The following is a 19,372-nucleotide window of genomic DNA, read 5'->3' as shown; positions in this document are numbered from 1 at the left end:
TGCGAGCAGAGTCTTCGACTTCCCTGTTGGCCAACTCCATTAAATTTAGATCTGAGAAATAAAAATCTTGTTCAGGAAGAACAAATTTTTACAAAATATCAGTTTAAAAGCCTCCAAGCATTACAAAAATATAAAATAAAACTGACCATAAGCCATTCCATTTTCCTTTCAACCGCTTAAATACTGCCGTACATATATATATATATATATATGGCCTTGTATTGAAGCAAATATATCGAGATCATGCCTGTGGCTACAACCATGGTCTTGGTATCTTTTTTTTTTTTTTTTTTTGTACCAGCAATGCCCTTCATGGTAAAAGCAACCCTAGTGGTTAAACATTCATTGGATTACTTTTACAATCGGCAGAAGGGGGTCTCATCCCTCTCCCGCTGTGGCCTTTACCTTGGCTCTCCGGTCTGATAGCGACCAGTAGCATTGGCTCCTCCAGACACAGTGAGAGTTGATGTTGTTGTTCCCATTGTCCGATGCCAGAAGGCACAAGGATTTTGGTTTCGGTTTGTTTGTTTACAATCCATTGTTGGCTTGTTGTTCATCCCTTGTGACAATACAAAAGTTATAAAAAAAAAAAAAACCTTAAAGGGTACGATGTAAAAAGTAAAAAAAAAAAAAAAATAGAAATAATGTGAAGTTTTTTTTTAAAGCACCCCCATCCTCTCGTGGTCACTTGCACAGGCAAACACATGAGCTAGTCTCTTACGCTTATGTAAGCAGCGATTGCAGCACATGTAAAGGTATTGCTGCGAACATCTAAGCGAGAGCAATAATTCTTGGGCCAGACCTTCTGTGTAACTCTAAACCGGTAACCTGTAAAGGCTTTTAAAGCGTCCCCTATGGATAATTTAAAGTACTGCAGTTTGTTCCCATTCCACAGGCATGCGTGATCCTGAAGCGTGGCATGTTTGGTATCTATTTACTTGGCATAACATCTTTTCATATATTGTCAAAAAATGTGGTATTGTGTCTTTTCTAGGGCCTCTGCTTAAAAATAAATGCATAATGTGTGGGGGTTCTAAGCAATTTGGTAGCACAAAAATGCAGAGGTTTACATGTATGACAGAATTACTTGGGCAGCTAGTGGTTAAAAATTGCTTCCCTGATTATTTGTTTTTTCCCCGGATGAGGTAATGCTTTTTGAGAGCTTGGGGAAACATAAGCTGTCAATTGCAGTTCCTCCAAATGATTAAAAAAGTGCCAGGTTACTTCAGCATTTTAAAAGGCATGTAGGTTTGTTTAGAGCAGAAATTTAGCCAGCATTTCAATAACTCCTTAGTATACTCCTCTATTTGGCTATATCATATACACCGGATCAATGCTGACATGTTTCAGCCATTACAGCCTTACTCATAGCATGAATTACTTTAAATATGTTTGTTCTTTTATTTTAGTAGCTCTCTGCGAAACATTTTATTAAATGCTCTGTAAGGAACAGCTTGTCTCGTACCCAATAGTACTAAACCATGCAAAACTAAAACAAATGTTGTGCAAGACTTTATGCCATCAAACTGTATATTTAGTGGAATTGTTTTGATTATGTTGTAGGTTTCGTAAAATTCATTATGTTACAGTTTACGTATTTTAGTAGAAATGTAGCTTACTTTTTCATAACCAGAGGAAAGGTTAAAATTATTATTTTTTATGCCTCATTCACATGGCCATCCAGGGCCATACACTTCCCAAATCAGAATATTTCTGCTGCAGGTACAGCCAGATGTTTGTGTGTGGCTGTGGATAGGAAGCCTATACAAATCACAACATTCCTGGCTACATCCATACACACAAGTGTGATCATGAAGTACGAACGTAGTCACCTTCTAACAGGAAGTCAGATCACAGAAGCAAAATTAATGCTGATAAAAAAAACAAGTCATGATTCAGAGTTTGGTCTCAGGTGGATGGTCATATTTTTTTTTTTTTTTTACCACCACTTCCACCAAGAGCCCATATAAGGTACTTGAACACATTCTTTTGCCATTTTGTCATGAGGAGTTCACTACAGGATGGCCAACAAGTGAATTGCTATGCATCCTTCTCCAGACATGCTTATTTCCTCACCACATCCTACTCCATGAGTACCCCACAGAGGAACAGCCAAACTGATGGCAACAGATACACCAGGTGCAAGGGTACTGTGGAAGACATTCAGAGAAACCTTTGCTCTGGTGAAGATATGCAAAACACTCAAGCTGGTCAAAGCAACAATGCCTCCATTGCACCAGAGCAGAACTCTATTTTAACACCTGTGGCTGCACCTGATTCTAGCTGTATCTCAGGCGTGCAATGACTGGCCTATCTGACCAAGACAGATCTCTCTGTAGCTATGTCAGACTTTTAAAGACAGTTACAGCCGTAATACAGACATCCCTTTTCAGAGCTCAAAAGCTCCAGGCTACTAACCCCCATCTCCACCTTCCCTACTTGAGTCAAAAGTAAATCTACATGCTCTAGAAGCAGTAGGAATTAGGAGACTGAAGATGACCTAGAGTTAATGGGGCTATAGAAGCTTTCTCACTCCCAGGCTTATAATACATCTGATACTCTGGCCTCATCAAAATGCTTTCCAATATAGACACTTCTACTGTGTGCAAAAACCTTTGCATAGTTACACTTGAGTCCCCTCCATCTTACATTGCCCTTTTGGGTACTAAGAGATCTGCCAAGTCTTAATAGACATTCACCATCATGAACAAATAGATTGCGAAATTTATGATGGTTGGAAAGAGTACTTCTAAAAAGACTTTCACTGACTTCTCTGAAAATCATCGCTGAGCTCTATCCAGTGGAAAATGTACTAAAATGTGAACTGTTCTCGTAGTGGACCCTGCTGTCTATTCTAATATTTTACTGTGCCTTTAGAAGATATTCCTTGAGTTAAGGATTCTGAAAATGTGTGATGTTCTTAACAACTCTTTTCTCTAGCAGGCTTAGCTCTGTAACCAGCTATTGCTGCAGACTTGATTTGTCAAACTACTTGAAGCAATCAACGGGATCCTGTATTCCGAGATCTAGTTCATTTTCCTAGAACAATTCATGGTGCAGATTTCAAGAATCTACAAAAGTGAAAATATATCAGCGCATACACCTCTACTAAAGACAAAAAGCAGCTGACACTCACAGTTAATCTAAATAACCAAAAAAACAATGATAGGAAATTAGTGCAGCGCTAAAACTAAAATGAATCAATTGAATAGGAAATATAGTCCATGCAAAGGAGGAAGGGCCCCGTGTGGATAAAGATGCACTCAGAGCCAATGCTGTGGTCTTGAAACTACAAATCCACCACCAGATAGAATGGCCTCTCACCTCAAAGCACTGACCACAAAGGGTCAAAATCACCAGGACAGATTCCACTTGCAACTGAACACTAACGATAACACCTTTGGCAGAATGGATGGATGGGATGATCCCAGTTGCTCCAAATACCTCCAGGGGATATCGATTAGACAATCCAAAAGCTTGCTGTCTTAGTGGTGTGACTCAAAGAAAGGCAAGGGATCGCACATAGTGAAGTATGTCTAACACATTTATTGATTAAAACATAAGAAAGCCTCTTACTTAATAACAGCATACAGCAGGCACATCACATCCTCTCTTGCTGAACAGTCATACACTTCCTCGAGCGACTCTGAGACAGCGGGTGATTTCACGGCTCCTCCCTTCCGCACGTGTGACGTCCCATAAGGGAAGGGACTTCCTCAGCGGCTTGTGTAGGAGCCTGTCATCCCCGCAATATATAGAGCCAATGAGCTGCAACTCGTCCATAAGATTACAAGGCAGCCAGGTATTCACTTCTTCCGTCCCGCCCCAGTGTGTGTTTTTTTATTGTCACACTAACACACCCATCTGAAGCCGGGAACGAACATACCAGCACTGCCCTGGTTAACCCCCTGTTGACACAGCCAGAACGTAGCAGCCTTACTACAACAACATTACCCATCCTCAAATAAACTGCCATAATTAATGGATATAAAGAGTATAAAGAATGGACAATGGGATAAATAAATATTGAACAAAGACTAAAAAAATGATGATAGGCTGCAATGTTATCCCTCTTATCTTGAAACACAATTGGGGACAAAAACGCATTACTATCCACCATTATGAACTATATTTTAAAAGTACATTTCAAAATAAATATAGAACAAAGGTTAAAGAACTGATATGCTGCAATGTTGTCCCTCTTATCTTGAAACACAATTGGGGACAAAAACGCATGACCATCCACCATTATGAACTATATTTTAAAAGTAAATTTTGAAATAAATATAGAACAAAGGCTAAAAAAATGATAGGCTGCAATGTTATCCCTCTTATCTTGAAACACAATAAGGGACAAAAACGCATGACTATCCACCATTATTAACTATATTTTAAAAGTAAAATTAAACAATAATATTATTGTGCTAAACACCCATGTATTTAAAACCAGGAAATAAATACGATAGGGGACAATAAATATTATTATAACACTTATTAAAAATCCTTAAATAAAATTTCTATGAAATTTCTTTTATAAAAATTCTTGGTTTAAGATGGAGCCGTAAATGCACACCTACTGTCTCACGGATTACAAAGCTCACAAAATAATAAAAACAATCACATCAGTATCATCAATAGTATTACAGTCCTCAATATCACATCATTATCAACAACAGTATAAAAGACCTTAATATTAATACAATACTCCCATATCAGCGGTTGGATATAAAGCAATTTAAGTCAAAATCGACGTTTAACCCTCTTGGCACTGAGACTTTCGTCTCATAAATCCAATAGGATTCACGTCGACTCAGTTGTCTCACAAAATTTCCACCTCTCCAATGCTTTTTTACTTTTTCCAACCCCCAAAACTTCAGGTCTCGTGGGTTCCTATTGTGGCACTGTCTGAAATGCCTAGAGACAGAATGAAATCTGAAACCCTTCTTGATGTTATTCATATGCTTGGCCACACGCACGTGCAATGCTCTTGATGTGCGTCCGATATACTGCAACCCGCAGCTGCACTCAAGCATATAAACAACTCCAGTAGTTGAACAAGTGATAAGGTCAGCAATTTTGTATACTTGACCCGTAGCACTGGAAGAAAATTCCTTACGTCTTTTATTGTTTACTTTAGAAGTCCTACAAGATATACATTTCCCACAGGCATAGAAACCTGTGAGAAAAGAAAATAGTTTATTTTCTCTCTGGATAGGAGGATCAATAACTCCAGGAGCCAACCTATCCCTAAGGGTAGGGGCTTTCCTATAGACAAATAGCGGTTTTTCAGGAAGATTCGGACCTAGAATTTTATCTTGTTTCAAGATGGACCAATGCTTCTCAATAATTTTTTCAATCTTTTTATGTTGTATGCTATAGTCCATCACTATTCTATAATTATTGGGATCTGTCTCTTCTACCTTGATCTTATTTGTTATCAGGGACTTCCTATCCAGATTGTTTACTATCTGTAGATCTTTATTTAAGGTTCCTGCGTCATAACCTTTTTGTAGGAATCTTTCCGTAAGCGTTTTGGATTGATCCAAGAAGTCAGTGTCTGACGTGCAATTACGCTTCAAACGCACATACTGACCCCTTGGGATGTTACATAGCCACACCCGATGGTGACAACTGTCTAGAGGTATGTACGAATTGCGGTCAGTGGGCTTGAAGTAATTAGCAATTGGCCATTCTTTATACTCTTTATATCCATTAATTGTGGCAGTTTATTTGAGGATGGGTAATGTTGTTGTAGTAAGGCTTCTACGTTCTGGCTGTGTCAACAGGGGGTTAACCAGGGCAGTGCTGGTATGTTCGTTCCCGGCTTCAGATGGGTGTGTTAGTGTGACAATAAAAAAACACACACTGGGGCGGGACGGAAGAAGTGAATACCTGGCTGCCTTGTAATCTTATGGACGAGTTGCAGCTCATTGGCTCTATATATTGCGGGGATGACAGGCTCCTACACAAGCCGCTGAGGAAGTCCCTTCCCTTATGGGACGTCACGCGTGCGGAAGGGAGGAGCCGTGAAATCACCCGCTGTCTCACAGAGTCGCTCGAGGAAGTGTATGACTGTTCAGCAAGAGAGGATGTGATGTGCCTGCTGTATGCTGTTATTAAGTAAGAGGCTTTCTTATGTTTTAATCAATAAATGTGTTAGACATACTTCACTATGTGCGATCCCTTGCCTTTCTTTGAGTCACACCACTAAGACAGCAAGCTTTTGGATTGTCTAATCGATATCCCCTGGAGGTATTTGGAGCAACTGGGATCATCCCATCCATCCATTCTGCCAAAGGTGTTATCGTCCGTGTTCAGTTGCAAGTGGAATCTGTCCTGGTGATTTTGACCCTTTGTGGTCAGTGCTTTGAGGTGAGAGGCCATTCTATCTGGTGGTGGATTTGTAGATTTCAAGAATCGCTCTCATTAAAGTCCAGATTTGCAGAATCCTATGGCTCAAATTCTTGACAGCTGAAGCAGTCTGTAAAGCCCTTTAACATGGGGCACACTCTGTTTTGATCAACAGGGGATCTGTCCACTTACCGATCAGACCGGGCGGATGAGAGGACCATGTCCATTCACTCTCTGCAGAGTGGATACAGAAAGAGCTCACTCTGCTCAGGGGCAGTCGGGTGTACACTGACTCCGCTATCCATTTACACTCGAATTGCCTCTGATCCAATTTGCCTAGATGGAGGAGAAAGGATCCCCCCCCCCCCCATTTCTTTTTTTTGCATACTAGATTGGATTGGTGGTAGGCACGGTGTAAGCAGACACACGTCTGTTAACACCTGCTAGTCCATAGTGGGGAATGGACTGTCTGATCAGGTCTGCCTGAAAAAATAACTGGCAAACCTGATCGGAATGGTCGCGTGAAAGGGGTTAAGTTACCTTGCTCATATGCCCTCTGAAGATGGACATCTCTTTGATGCACGTGATGAGTTGATCAAGGAGGTCACAGAAGGAAAGGCATTTCACCGACAACGAAAGGCTTCAAAACCTTCCTCTTGGGTGGCTTTTACCTTCTTTAAATGAAGAGCACTGCATCACTCTCCCCAGGGTTCATTGATGCCAATATTCCCTCCCAATCTAAGTTTTGGAGAGCAGCCATCTTCTTTGGAAAATTTGCCCTCTTAAAGTTGAGTATATTTATATTTCCAGTATGAGCATGTTGTTTACAGCTATCATTAATTTAAATCTTATTATGGTCACTGCTACCCAGGTGTTCTTTTATATGAACATTGGTAATAAGCACTGCAGAGTTTGAGATTTTTAGGTCCAGCAGAGCATCATTCCTAGTCGGGGGCCTCAATAAACTGGACCATAAAATTGTCTTGTAATAGGTTAATACATTTTTGCCCTTTAACTGTCCCAGCAGTTCATTACTCCCATCAATTTCTGGGTAGTTAAAATCCCCGTTAATATAACCTTGCAGCCCTTTCTATCTGTGCAAGGAGCGGTGTCTCCATCTCCTCACTGGGAAGGTCTATAACCAACTCCCAATGATAACCTTTGTAGTACGCATAGCCATAATGCTTCAGACTCCTCATACTCTCCATCAGCTAGGTCCTCTTTCACACTTGCTTTGAGATCACTTCTCACATAGAGACAGACACCACCATCCCTCTGTTTTACCCTGCCTTTCCGAAAGAGGGCATAGCCAGGAATATTAATAGCCCAGTCATGTGAAGAATGAAGCAAAGAATCAGCAATACCAATTAAATCCTAGTTTCTCTTTCGTTCATTGACGGACACAGCTCCAGAATCTTCTTGACCATTGGGTTATGGTGCCCCCTACAGGAGTAGGACACTAGGCCGAAAAAAGCTTTACCACACCTATGGGGCAGTCCCAGGGGGTATACTCCCACTTCCTGCTATAGGCATTAAGTTGTTTTTTGCCTAGTCAGGAGTAAGGACCTAGTTCCTTGCTGGGATCTCTGGTCCTAGCATTTGTTTCCTTTTTAAATGGAATTTTTTTCCCTCTTTTATTATTTTCTGTTCCTGTGAGAACTACAATCAACTGCTGGACTTGGCGATGGACTGGATATTGCAGATCCTTAAGGTCTCCCCAGTCCGGCCAATGAGCGCACGCAGGCCTCAGCTCCACGCTTGGTTGGTTGTGACAAAGCCCCACTGGGCAGAGGCTGTCCTGCGAGTTAATTCGCAAGGGCTCATATGACCTGGTTGCAGCCTGAGTCCTCCTGGCCGACATCACCCCCATTTGGGTGGAGAGGTGATCTGTCTGGAGCGGTGCCCACCTGGTTCCACGGTATAGTAAGTAGTTGCCCCCCCCCCTCTCCACCTTGAGGTTTTTGGGGTGGACGTGGGCCCCTCCCTGGGATGGTGGGACCTCCAGGTTCCCTTCCTTCTCCCCAGCCCCTCTAGGGTCATTGTGGGTCTTCTGTACCCATGAATGTACTTGGATGGACTTGCATCTTTGGATGCAGCGTTTGGCCGCAAAGTTTTGCAGGCTGCGGTTGCAGAGGCTTCCGATTCTTGAGGGTCAATTGTTTTCCTGGTGGCAAGCTTCACTTGTTCCTAGTTGAGCTCCTGTTGTTACCTGGTTGGCTAGGTTTAGCCTTGTTGGGAATTATGCGTTTACAGTGTTTTTCCCACCCCTCATTTTGACACTGCTTTGGGACATCCCAATGGTCTGAAGACTTGAAGCTGTGTCTGTCAGTGAATGAAAGAGAGAACTGGATTTTTGTCTTACCGTAAAATCCTTTTCTCTGAGGTTCACTGACACACAGCACCCACCCCTATGTTGGGGTTGAGTTATTTTTTCTTCACACTGCTTGTTACAAACTGGTGTTCTACAGTGATGGTATATCCTCTGGGACTGCCCCAGGGTCGTAACCAAATAGCTTTCCGCCTAGTCCTACTTGTAGAGTGCAAGAGCATAAGCCCAATGGTCTGAAGAATTTAAGGTGTGCCTGTAAGTGAACGTCAAAGAAAAGGATTTTACGGTAAGACAAAAATCCAGTTTTTTTCCTCATGCACCAAAGCTTCAAACTCACCTCTTTTGCTTGGCAGACTTCTGGCATTGGTGAATGAACATTTTAAAGTGGACTTCTTCGTGGCTTCTCACGTCTTCCAAATGTGTTTCTGAGATAGAAGCCTAGCATTGAAAGAGCCTTTTCTGATCCTTTACAACGGTAAAAAGTGGTCTTGCGTCCAAGACCCTTCATTCTATCCAAGATGGTCGCTGCCCTTCACCTTAATTAGGACTTTGTGCCGTTCTCCAAAGCATCCAAAAGAAACTGTTCTTCATTAGCTGGATGTGGTCAGATCTGTCAAGGTCTATCTGACATCTATGATCTCTGTTAAAAAAACACACTTTATTTTAATTGACAATAAGGTTTTGTAAAGGACACTCTGCATCTATGCCCACTACTCTGATTCATTGCTCGGGAGTGTCCCAGGGTCTATGAAATATGCAGCCTGTAACCTCTACTGTACAATTAAAATAAAATGAATTTTGACTTACCTGGGAATTTCATACCTTGGAATACAGGACATAGACCACCCTACCCTCTGTTCCGTTCTGTGTTACTCTGCATTACAGAGAGGGTAGAGGTATGGGGCATACCCAAAGCTTTGCCAGTGTCCAGTCAGCTTATAACTCTGTCTCCATGTCTGTCTTCAGCTTCTGTCCTGTACTCTACTTTAAGATATGGAATTTACAGGCAAGTCAATATTTTTGTTTTCCTCTTAATGTTCACTCCATGTCTGACATAGTTTTTTTAAAATTATTGCACATTTTTCATTATGTGTTACCGACCTTGCAGTCCTTCCTATACTTATTTGCCACTGCTGTCAATGTTGTTTGCTTATGTAATATCCAGGATTAATAGAACGCCCCATCTCTGCTTTCTTTTACTGATTGACACCAGTTCGATTGTCTCCCAGGTTCTTGCCCCTGATATAAACTACAAGTCAGCGTGCATACACATATCTTAGCATTATAAAACCGCTTCGTAATGCACAATATCGAAAAAGTGCTGAGGTTACTAGGAAATCTAGTTTCTTTGGACACATCACGTGTATGTGCACCCACTCTCCAGCACGGTTGCACAAAAATGTAAGATAGTGAACCAACATGCATGTGGGTAAAGTATTAAAATGTTATATTTGCTCTATTAAATAAGGTTAATAAAAAATGCATATATTTGCATTTTATTATTAAGTTCTACTTTATAGATGAAGCTATAAGCTTTTTATGTATTTTCATTGTGTATATTCGTTTTCTACAATTGCAGTTAATACAGTCCTGAGTAACAGGAGAATATCCTTACACTGTTTTCACAGAATCTTGAGTCCAGGCTTAAGGTCATTTTACCAGATGACATTGGAGGAGCACTTATGGATGGTGTTGTGTTGTGTCATCTTGCTAACCATATACGACCCCGTTCAGTTGCCAGCATTCATGTTCCATCACCAGCAGTGGTAAGAAATTATTTTTATATACGTATTCGAATGCTTCACTTGCACAGGAGTTTTCACAGTTGGCTGTAAATTGCTGATCCTAAATATTAGTATCTATTAGAGACTGGCGCAGACCATACTGTATTTTTACACACTTCTTTGTAGGACCACTAATAAAGTGCTAAGTAACTTTTAAAGCACCACAAATACTAAATATATACTAAATATCTGGCTCCTTTACAGAGCAGTAGTTTATATACTTTTCGTGCTGCTGCAGCTTTTGCACCACTCCTAACATTGGGAAAGTTTGGAAGAAAGGGATTGACCTTTTTTAAGCACATATCAATGATTCTAAAGCTGAACTACAGGCAAACTAAGTACAAAGTTGAATTATATAAAGGAGACTAGTTTACCCGCCAGAGTATTTTTGTTTGCCAGTCTTGTGAGCCAGGCAACCTAATTAAGTTGGCGACTTTTCTCCGCTGCAGTTAAAGTGGTTTAAACCCCTACATATACCCAGTGAAGTGACTATCCTTAGATGATACACATAGAGGAAACAAATCATCCTCCAAGTTGTGTCTGTTTATCTGCTGCCATCTGTCCTGTAGATCACTTCAAAGTGCGGAATTTACAAAAGATCTCTCAGCTCTGAAAAATAGAGGGCAAATATCTGTTGTTACTCTCTGCAGAGGTCAGTGAGAGCTGATTGGAGGGAAGGGACGCACACCCCTTCATACAGAAAACCGGAACAGAGCTTAGGCTGCCAATCAGCTGGAGCTCCCTCCTCGTCGCCTTTCTACCTTTTTGGTGTCAGAAAAACTTGTCAGAAGTGATTCATACAGATAGCAGAGGAACAAGGCAGCAGACATAAATGACACTTTGATTGAGACAAGTACACACTATAGAGCAATATGCTTTGTTCCTAGTTAATGTCTCAGGTTTACAGCTATTTTAACCACTTGGAGCCGACTGTATGCAAATATGCGGCCTCTTGGTTTATAGGGCTGAGGGGCCACATATTTGCATGAATCTCTGTGTATACACCTGTGCTGAGAGTGGGCTCACTGCATGCTCCCAGCACCGTTACTGTCGCCTAACCCAAAGCTCCCGATCGCTCATTGCGATCTGGAGTTTTCGGACCACGTGGCAGCCTTTCACTGCGGTCATGTGATCTTAAGCTGTGCCCTGCCTCCTGGCATCCTAAACCTCTTAAAGGGCCAGGAGGCGCCGGTGCAGAGAGGTTAGAAATACAACTTTGTACACAGGCTGCTCTTCAGTCTGTGATTGGAGCGATGCATCAATGGAGCTCTAATTTGCTCAAACTGCTGCTCCTCCCTCTTCCAGGCTGTGTAGGGGATTACATAAGTATCATTATCAGGACATATCCTGAGTTTAGCTACACTGCAGCAGTCATAACCTGCTGTAGACTATCTACGCATGACTCCCAAAGGGTCTATAGTTACAAATGTTTGATGTTTGCACTACATAGCAGGGCAGGCCTTGCCCAATGCTCCTGTATGAATGCAATGTTGAAAAAGTAATATTAAGTTGTCTGTTGGAGCCTACATAAAATTTAGCCTGTTCTAGCAAAACCGTTAATTTAAATGGTCTTGGAACCAATGTAAAGAATGTGTGTTGTTGCATGATAAATATAAGTTTAAAAAAATAAACCACTTCCATACCAGGTAAATTCTAGCATTCCTCTTCTCCATGTAAAAATCATCATTTTTTTTGTTAGAAAATTACTCGGAAACCCCTAAACATTATATAGATTTTCTTTTAGCAGAGACCATAGGGAATAAAATGGCGGTCATTGCAATTTATGTCACACGGTATTTGTGCAGCAATTTTTATAGCACAATTTTTTTCCTGGGGAAAAAACACTTTCATGAATTAAAAAAAAAAACGAAACCTAACATGTCACGTTTTAAAATTGCGCTCACTCGTAAAATGGTGGCAAACTTCGGTAAATAAAAACCTCTATAGTCTACACTTTAAACATTTTTTACAGGTTAACAGTTTAGCGTTCCAGAGGTGGTCTTGTGCTAGAATTATTCCTTTGGCTCGAACGTTCGCAGCAAAACCTCACGTGTGGTTTGAACGTCGTTTACATATGCAGACGCGACCTACTAATGCATTCACTTCTGCGTGTGAGCATGAGGGGATAAGGGCGCTTTAATTTATTTATTTTTTTTTACTTTTATGCCTGTTACAAGGAATGTAAACATCCCTTGTAATAGGAATAGGGCATGGCAGGTCTTCTTTATGGAGAGATCTGGGGTCTATAAAACCCCACATCTCTCCTCTAGGCTGGAAAGCCGAACACACGGCAGTGTTTCCTTAAACTGCCGGGGCTGGATGTACCATCATAACATCATGCGCAGCCTCCGAGAGTCAGTGATGACCCGGGACCATCTGGTCCTCATTCAGGTCTATGGTAAACTTCCACTGACTGCCAGAGCATAGCCTAGTAATAATCACGTGTAAAATCCGGCATGCTGGTTGTACCCAAGCTGATCAACTTAGGTACATTAGGCCTGCCCATACATGGTTCAAACCTTGGGCGGTTCCTGCTGAACCGTCTGAGATTTGAACGGTCTATGGCTGGCTTAATTCACCTAGTAGATTTGTTGCTGAATTTCCATATCAAGATTCACCTATCTCTTTTACTGATAGTATAAAACATTGTTCAATATTACACACACTACCAGTGGATCCAAAGTGTGAGGCATTAAATGTAGACCACCAAGACTAACTCAGCGTTTCATGTCCTTTCATAACAGCACATGTAGTAAACCAAACATACAGGTTCCTGACCTACCGTGCACTTAAAGCGGAGTTCCACCCTGGAATTTTTTATTTTTTTTTTAAATACCCCCGGGACAGTCAGGGCTAGTGCATTCCACAATGCTGGCTAGCCTCTGATCTGTCTCGGGTTGCACTTACCTGTTAGGACAAATACTTACCTTGAAAAAGTCTTGTCCAGCGCTGCCATCTCAGATGTGGGCAACTTGAAGCCAGCGCGATCCTCTTCGGCGTCCTCTTCCGCCTTCTTCGGTCCCACGATGCCCTGCGCCGGCCCCACCGTCACTTCCGGGCGCGCGCGTCATCCCTCCACAGCTTCTGGGCATGCCCAGAAGCTGTTTAGAAGGGGATGACGCGCGCGCCCCGGAACTGACGTCGGGGCCGGTGCAGGCGCAATGATTCCTGGGAGCGATGACGTTAAGCTCCCAGGAATCATTGCAGAGCCAGGAAGTGACAAAGGGCCGCGGCCGAGGAAGGAGGAAGAAGGAAGTAAGGTAAGTATATTTTCTTCGCTACGAGGTAAGTAAAAAAAAAATGCGATTTGCCATTTGTTTTTCAGGTGACCCGGAGCGAGAAGATGGAGGTAAGTATAAAATTAGGGTGGAACTCCACTTTAAGTTTCTTCTGTAAATAATAGCTCTGATTTGCAAGCATCTTTGTTAGTATTCAGGTTGATTCCTGTGTCCTTGAATCCCCTGGACTTCAAGCCAAGTTCTTCATAGATGGGGCCTTGACTACTATCCTAGATAAGATTAGACCACACCCTTCCAACTCTAAGCCCCATTAAACTGTTAAACGGCATAAATGTAGTTGGAAATATAGGTTTTGGCATTTGACAGTTGAATAATCCAGAGTGGAGCTTGGTCCAAACTTTGGCATAAGCCAAGGCCTTTGATCCAACGGGCCCCATCAGGAACAACTTGGAGGTTGTACATCGATGTGTGTGGGCATCACAGCGTATCGGCTCCTAATCACTGATACATTTTAGGCAGGTTCAGTTTCACTTCTTTTCTAGCAATCTCTCCCTAATTATTGTCTCATCTGATTTGTTAAAGAAGCTGGGGTGCTGGTATGCCCTCATTGTATAACTTGCAGTATATCTAGTCTTGCTTAAGAGCAGACACCACAGCAGGGGTGGGCAACCTTGGCACTCAAACTGTATTGAAACTACAAATCCCATCATTCCTATGGCGGCTGTCTGCCTCTCGGAATGCCTCAGGGGACGTTCCACAGCAGCTGGGGTTCCTAGGTTTCTTATCACTGCACTACAGGTGCATTTTATTTCCATAGTTAGCTAGCCAGAAAACCCTCTCCTCCTGTGTGTCCTAGTTTTAATTTGCAACATGAGGCTTGACTTCTATGATGTCAGGAAGATCTTGCAGATGTTACTTTCAATAATTCTCTCAATAATAGATCTGTTTGCAATTACTAAAAATATACTACACATCTTTTATGGGTTTCATGTGGCTCATAGCAATGGTGTTTTGTCTTTTTATTGTTCCGATAAAGGTGGAGGAAAAAAATAGTGTTGACATCTCAGCAAAACATTACATGCATAACCCCTTTACAGCTTTACCCAGTAAATTAGTTATTTGGAAAACTGATTAGAAAGCAACATTTTGAAAGACAGCAGCAGACCTGTGACTGTGCAACGGATCATTGGTTCAGTTACTGGAAGAAAACAATAAATAAAACAATAAACCACCTGTCACAGAACATTAGATCTCCAACTGATGAATGCAGAATAAACAGTTTACAGGGTTTAAAATTCCCCCTGAAAGCAGACATTTCTTCAGAGTTTAGTATAAGCTTTCAATTACATGTTTAACTTTATGAATGTGAAGTTTTAACAAAGTGTTACTCGTAAATAGCCTAAGAAGTTCTGTGGAAACGTGATCTTAAAGGAGCAGTAGCCCCAAAACAAAAAGCTTGTCAAAGTGGACACACTGATATAGAGGAACCAGTCAGTCCAATCAAAAAGACAGTTATTGAAATTATATTCTAGTTCCCACTATGTGCTATATTGCTTCCCTGATCAGAATTGATTGTAGATTTACTTGTGGAAAAGAGCTTTTTCTCCCCATTGCCGATGATGTGGCTGTCTGGAGCCAACTTAGTGCTACTGCGCCTACACCAGCGCATGCTGTAGAAATGAATGGGGCTCTCTGGCTGTTCTTCTGCCTGTAGGCCTAAAATGTTAACAGGAACAAAGAAATACACATAGTAGCCACTGCCTTTTAATTGTACTTACTTGTTTAGAAAATTGGTCATTAACGGAGAGGCCATTTTCCAAATCCTTCTTTAGGTTTTGCAGGCTGCATTCTAGTTTGGAACTAGCTTTCCTTACATTGGATCTGAAAAAGGTTTCACAGACCAGTTCAGTGCACTATTTAGTTCCAGCTTTCAGAAATGTCCATCAGGAATTCAGGCAAGATTCAATTGGAGATCAGTAGTCCTGCATCAGGGATCCCGCAGCTTCCAATAGAGATCTGGGAAGATCCAGTACGCTCAAACGACAAAAGAATAGTAGCACGGGATCCTGATTAACATAGTAGGAATCATTTTTTGAACAATTAAAATAGCACACTTGTAGGATTCTTGACATTCAGCACAAGGATTGGATGTGAATCATGCAAAACTGTTAATAATGTGCATCGGTAGCTTTTGCTTCCCAAGTCCGCATAGGGAATCCGTATTCGCAGTTGTCAAAAAGCCGCCAATGCCCAGAGTCTTTCTGCGCTATCCACTGCATCCTGGCAACCCCCCTACATGATACTGAGAGGGAGATCGGAGCAGGGGGGGTTAACTTGATTCAAAGGAACCGTCCTCCTTTGTCAAAAGTTTTACATTGGATCTGAATAGCTTTGATTTCTATGTGCAAAACAAACCTAATTATATATATATTGCATATATCTTTGCAGAATTCATTGCAGGGTCCCTTTTGTTTTGTCCCTTGATGCTGCTGTGGTTGTCTTAGTTGCCAGGATAGGGAAACATTTTTTGGCAGTGTTAGAAGAGCCTAGGTGACTGCAGATTGGTGGAGAAAGGGAGAGATGAGGGCACTCTGGTGAGGATGGCTGTCTGGTCCTTTGTTGCGGCGGAGGGGTTGCACTGAGGGACGTGGAGGAACGAGGAAGTGGAGAGGCATATGGCGCCCCGGGGTTCCAGAACCAAGCTGGAACGCACGCAGCCGATATGACGTCAGGTGAAGGCAGTGGGCGGTAACGCATTTCAGAGCATGCGCAGCTCCTTCATCAAACCCAAGTCCATGTTTGTTAGCGGGCTTATAAGAGAAAAGGAGGAGGGGAAAAGCTGGCCAATTGGATGGTGGAGAAAGGGTAGGGGAGCTGGCTTGCTCGTTAGTGGCTATGGGAGTGTATTGTCAGGAGCACACATACGATCGTACCATGGCACTGATAATGGAAATAAATAAAATTATAGGGTATGCAGAAATGGAAGAAAAGGGACAAGGGTATATGGAAATTAAGGCAAAGGGGGAGGGGAGCGGGCTTATTCATATATAATTGTGGAGGTGTATTGCCTGAGGATTGTATTAACCACTTAAGCCCCGGGGGATTTGGCTGCTAAACGACCAGGGGGTATTTTGCGATTCGGCACTGCGTGATTTTAACGGACAATTGCGCGGTCGGGCGACGCTGTACCTAAACGAATTTGACGTCCTTTTTTTCCCACAAACAGAGCTTTCTTTTGGTGGTATTTGATCACCTGTGCGATTTTTTGATCACGCGCTATAAACAAAAAAGAGCGTCAATTTTGCAAAAATAGCAATATTTTTCACATTTTTTATATGAAATTCCCCCAAAAAAATGTAAAATTTTTTTAACATTTTCGGCCAATTTGTTTTATGCTACCTATGTTTGGTAAAAAAAATCGCAAAAAGCGTATTTTTATTGGTTTGCGCAAAAGTTATTGCGTTTACTAACAAAGGGAAAGATTTGTCATTTTTGTTGTTTTTTTTTTTAACGTGTAATGGCGGCGATCTGCGATTTTTTTTTTTTGCGGTACTGCGACATTGTGGCGGACAGATCGGACCCTTGACTGAAATCTTTGACACTTTTGGGGTTACCAGTGACATTACTACAGTAATCAGTGCTATACATATGCACTGTTACTGTAAAAATACACTGGCAGTGAAGGGGTTAACTTTTTTTTTGAAAGGGAGGGGCTGTGTGTGTGTCCCTAGGGGCGTGCTTTCTACTGTGATTGGCTGTGGCTTCAGATGTATGAACAGTGATCAACGGTTCTACATAGTAGAACCGTATAATCATCCTTCATACACACAGGAGAATGACAGGCAGCTTGTTTACACAAGCCGCCTGACTTTCTCCCTCTCCCCCGACGATCGCCGAGTGACCGGCGGACATCGGGTCCGCCGGTCACACGCGCGGGGGGGTCCGTGACCGCGCACTCGCTCCCCAGAGCCTCACAGGCTAGCGACGTAGACCTACGTCGCTCTGCCTGTGAGGGGCTGACTGCCGCAGTAAATATACTGTGAGCAGTCGGCAAGCGGTTAAAAACAGCTGTAAGCAGGAATACACATAAGGTCGTACCCTGGCAATCATATTGGAAACAGCTGTAAGCAGGCATACGTATACGATCGTACCATGGTGGTAGTGATATGGGTAACACAATAAGCTATTGTTGTGATAACGTGCATAGTATATATGTCAAGTTGTTTTATAGTGTGTCACGGTAGGGGGGGGAGTGTTAAAGATACATGGAATCTCAGGGATATCCAAATATAAAGAAAAAAAAAATTATACATATAGAAGATGAAACAATATTTATGATATAGAAGAGGAGTATGGGGCAAAATATGATGACATTTAGGTGTACTAAATATGAGGTTGTTGGGGATGGTGCAGATACGATATGGATGTATGGTATACATATACGTGGAGATCATAGCACGCATATATGTGTGATCAGAGTGCACCTAATGCTGGGTTACGAGTAGTAATGGAAGGTATGTAAATGCTTTTGAAGACGATTGAGTGGTTGTTATCTGAGTTTTTTCTTTATATTATATATTTTTATTAAATTTTTCAAAACCCATACAAAGTAAATATAAGACAAAAGAAGAAATGGGGAAAGAACCCAAAAAAGTCTTCTTTCTTTCATTTCTAACATTTTCAATTATAAAAACATTGCCTCTTCCTCCCTCCCCCCAACCTCATATGTTCTCCATATTAGCCATCAGTGAATTTCATTAACAATCTTTGGAGAAAATATTCTCCCTCCCTTCTCCATCATATTATCGTGAATTATACCCCTAAGTGATTAATTCATATTATCAATCATTAAGGGGGAGATATCTCCCATCTCAAGAACCTTTCTACACCTCAGTGTCATGATTCTCCTGTATTAAGGGGGAAAAAAAAAAAAACAACCCCCAATTTTTCCCTCTTTCCCATTATCTTGAATTACACTCCTATGTTATTATTTCTATTATCAAATCATAAGGGGGAGATTATCCCCTAAACCAACCAATACCATAATTCGTAAAAACATACAGTGGAAAAGGAAAAAAAAAAGGGGGGGGGGAGAAAAAAAAATGAGGAAGAAGGGGAAGGAATTTATGCTTATTGCTCAATCAAATACTAGTCTCACAAAACTCCACTCTTCAATGTCTGAGAGCGTCTGTTAATCTATATTTAAACGGATCCTTTAATTACCTCTAATTTCATGTCAAAGTGAAAGAAGAAGAAGAGAGAGAGAGAGAAGGGGAAAAAAAAAAAGGGGGAAGAGAGTTTCCCCTAAGGAGTGACCACCCCCCTAAGGGATGCACCTCAAGTATAAATTGTAAGAATATAGACGATACCAAGTCCAAAGTCTATTTCCAATCATGTTAAATGTCAATTATTTCCTCTGAGTATAGCCTCCAACCCGCCCATATTTCTTGAAAAAGAGACTGCTGACCCCGGGAAACCAGCACCCTCCTCTCTGCCTCCATGATCTTGGTTGCTATCTGAGTTGATGTAGTGCATGGGGCGGTGTCCAATTCTAAAGTATGGTGTTGATATCCAGTTCTTCATTCATATCCCCTTGACTTTGGATGCGGTCTCTTTTTTGTTAACTGATGTGTCTGGGTCTAGATATGTAGTATATTCTTTTTCAATGA

The 19,372-nt window shown here is 41.7% G+C and overlaps 1 protein-coding gene across 3 annotated transcripts in view; it reads left to right on the top strand.

Moving 5' to 3' along the window:
• LRCH2 (leucine rich repeats and calponin homology domain containing 2) overlaps window positions 1-19,372 on the top strand; it is a 281,372-nt gene that overhangs the window by 247,667 nt on the left and 14,333 nt on the right. For all 3 annotated transcript variants that reach the window (XM_082262513.1, XM_082262512.1, XM_082262511.1), the window contains one exon: window positions 10,309-10,446. In XM_082262513.1, coding sequence (XP_082118639.1) covers window positions 10,309-10,446 — 138 coding nt within the window. The remainder of the gene's footprint in view (window positions 1-10,308; window positions 10,447-19,372) is intronic.

This window comes from Pelophylax lessonae (genome assembly GCF_965119305.1).
Source record: "Pelophylax lessonae genome assembly, chromosome: 7".
Taxonomy (NCBI): domain Eukaryota; kingdom Metazoa; phylum Chordata; class Amphibia; order Anura; family Ranidae; genus Pelophylax; species Pelophylax lessonae.
This window is presented reverse-complemented; position numbering and strand designations above follow the sequence as displayed.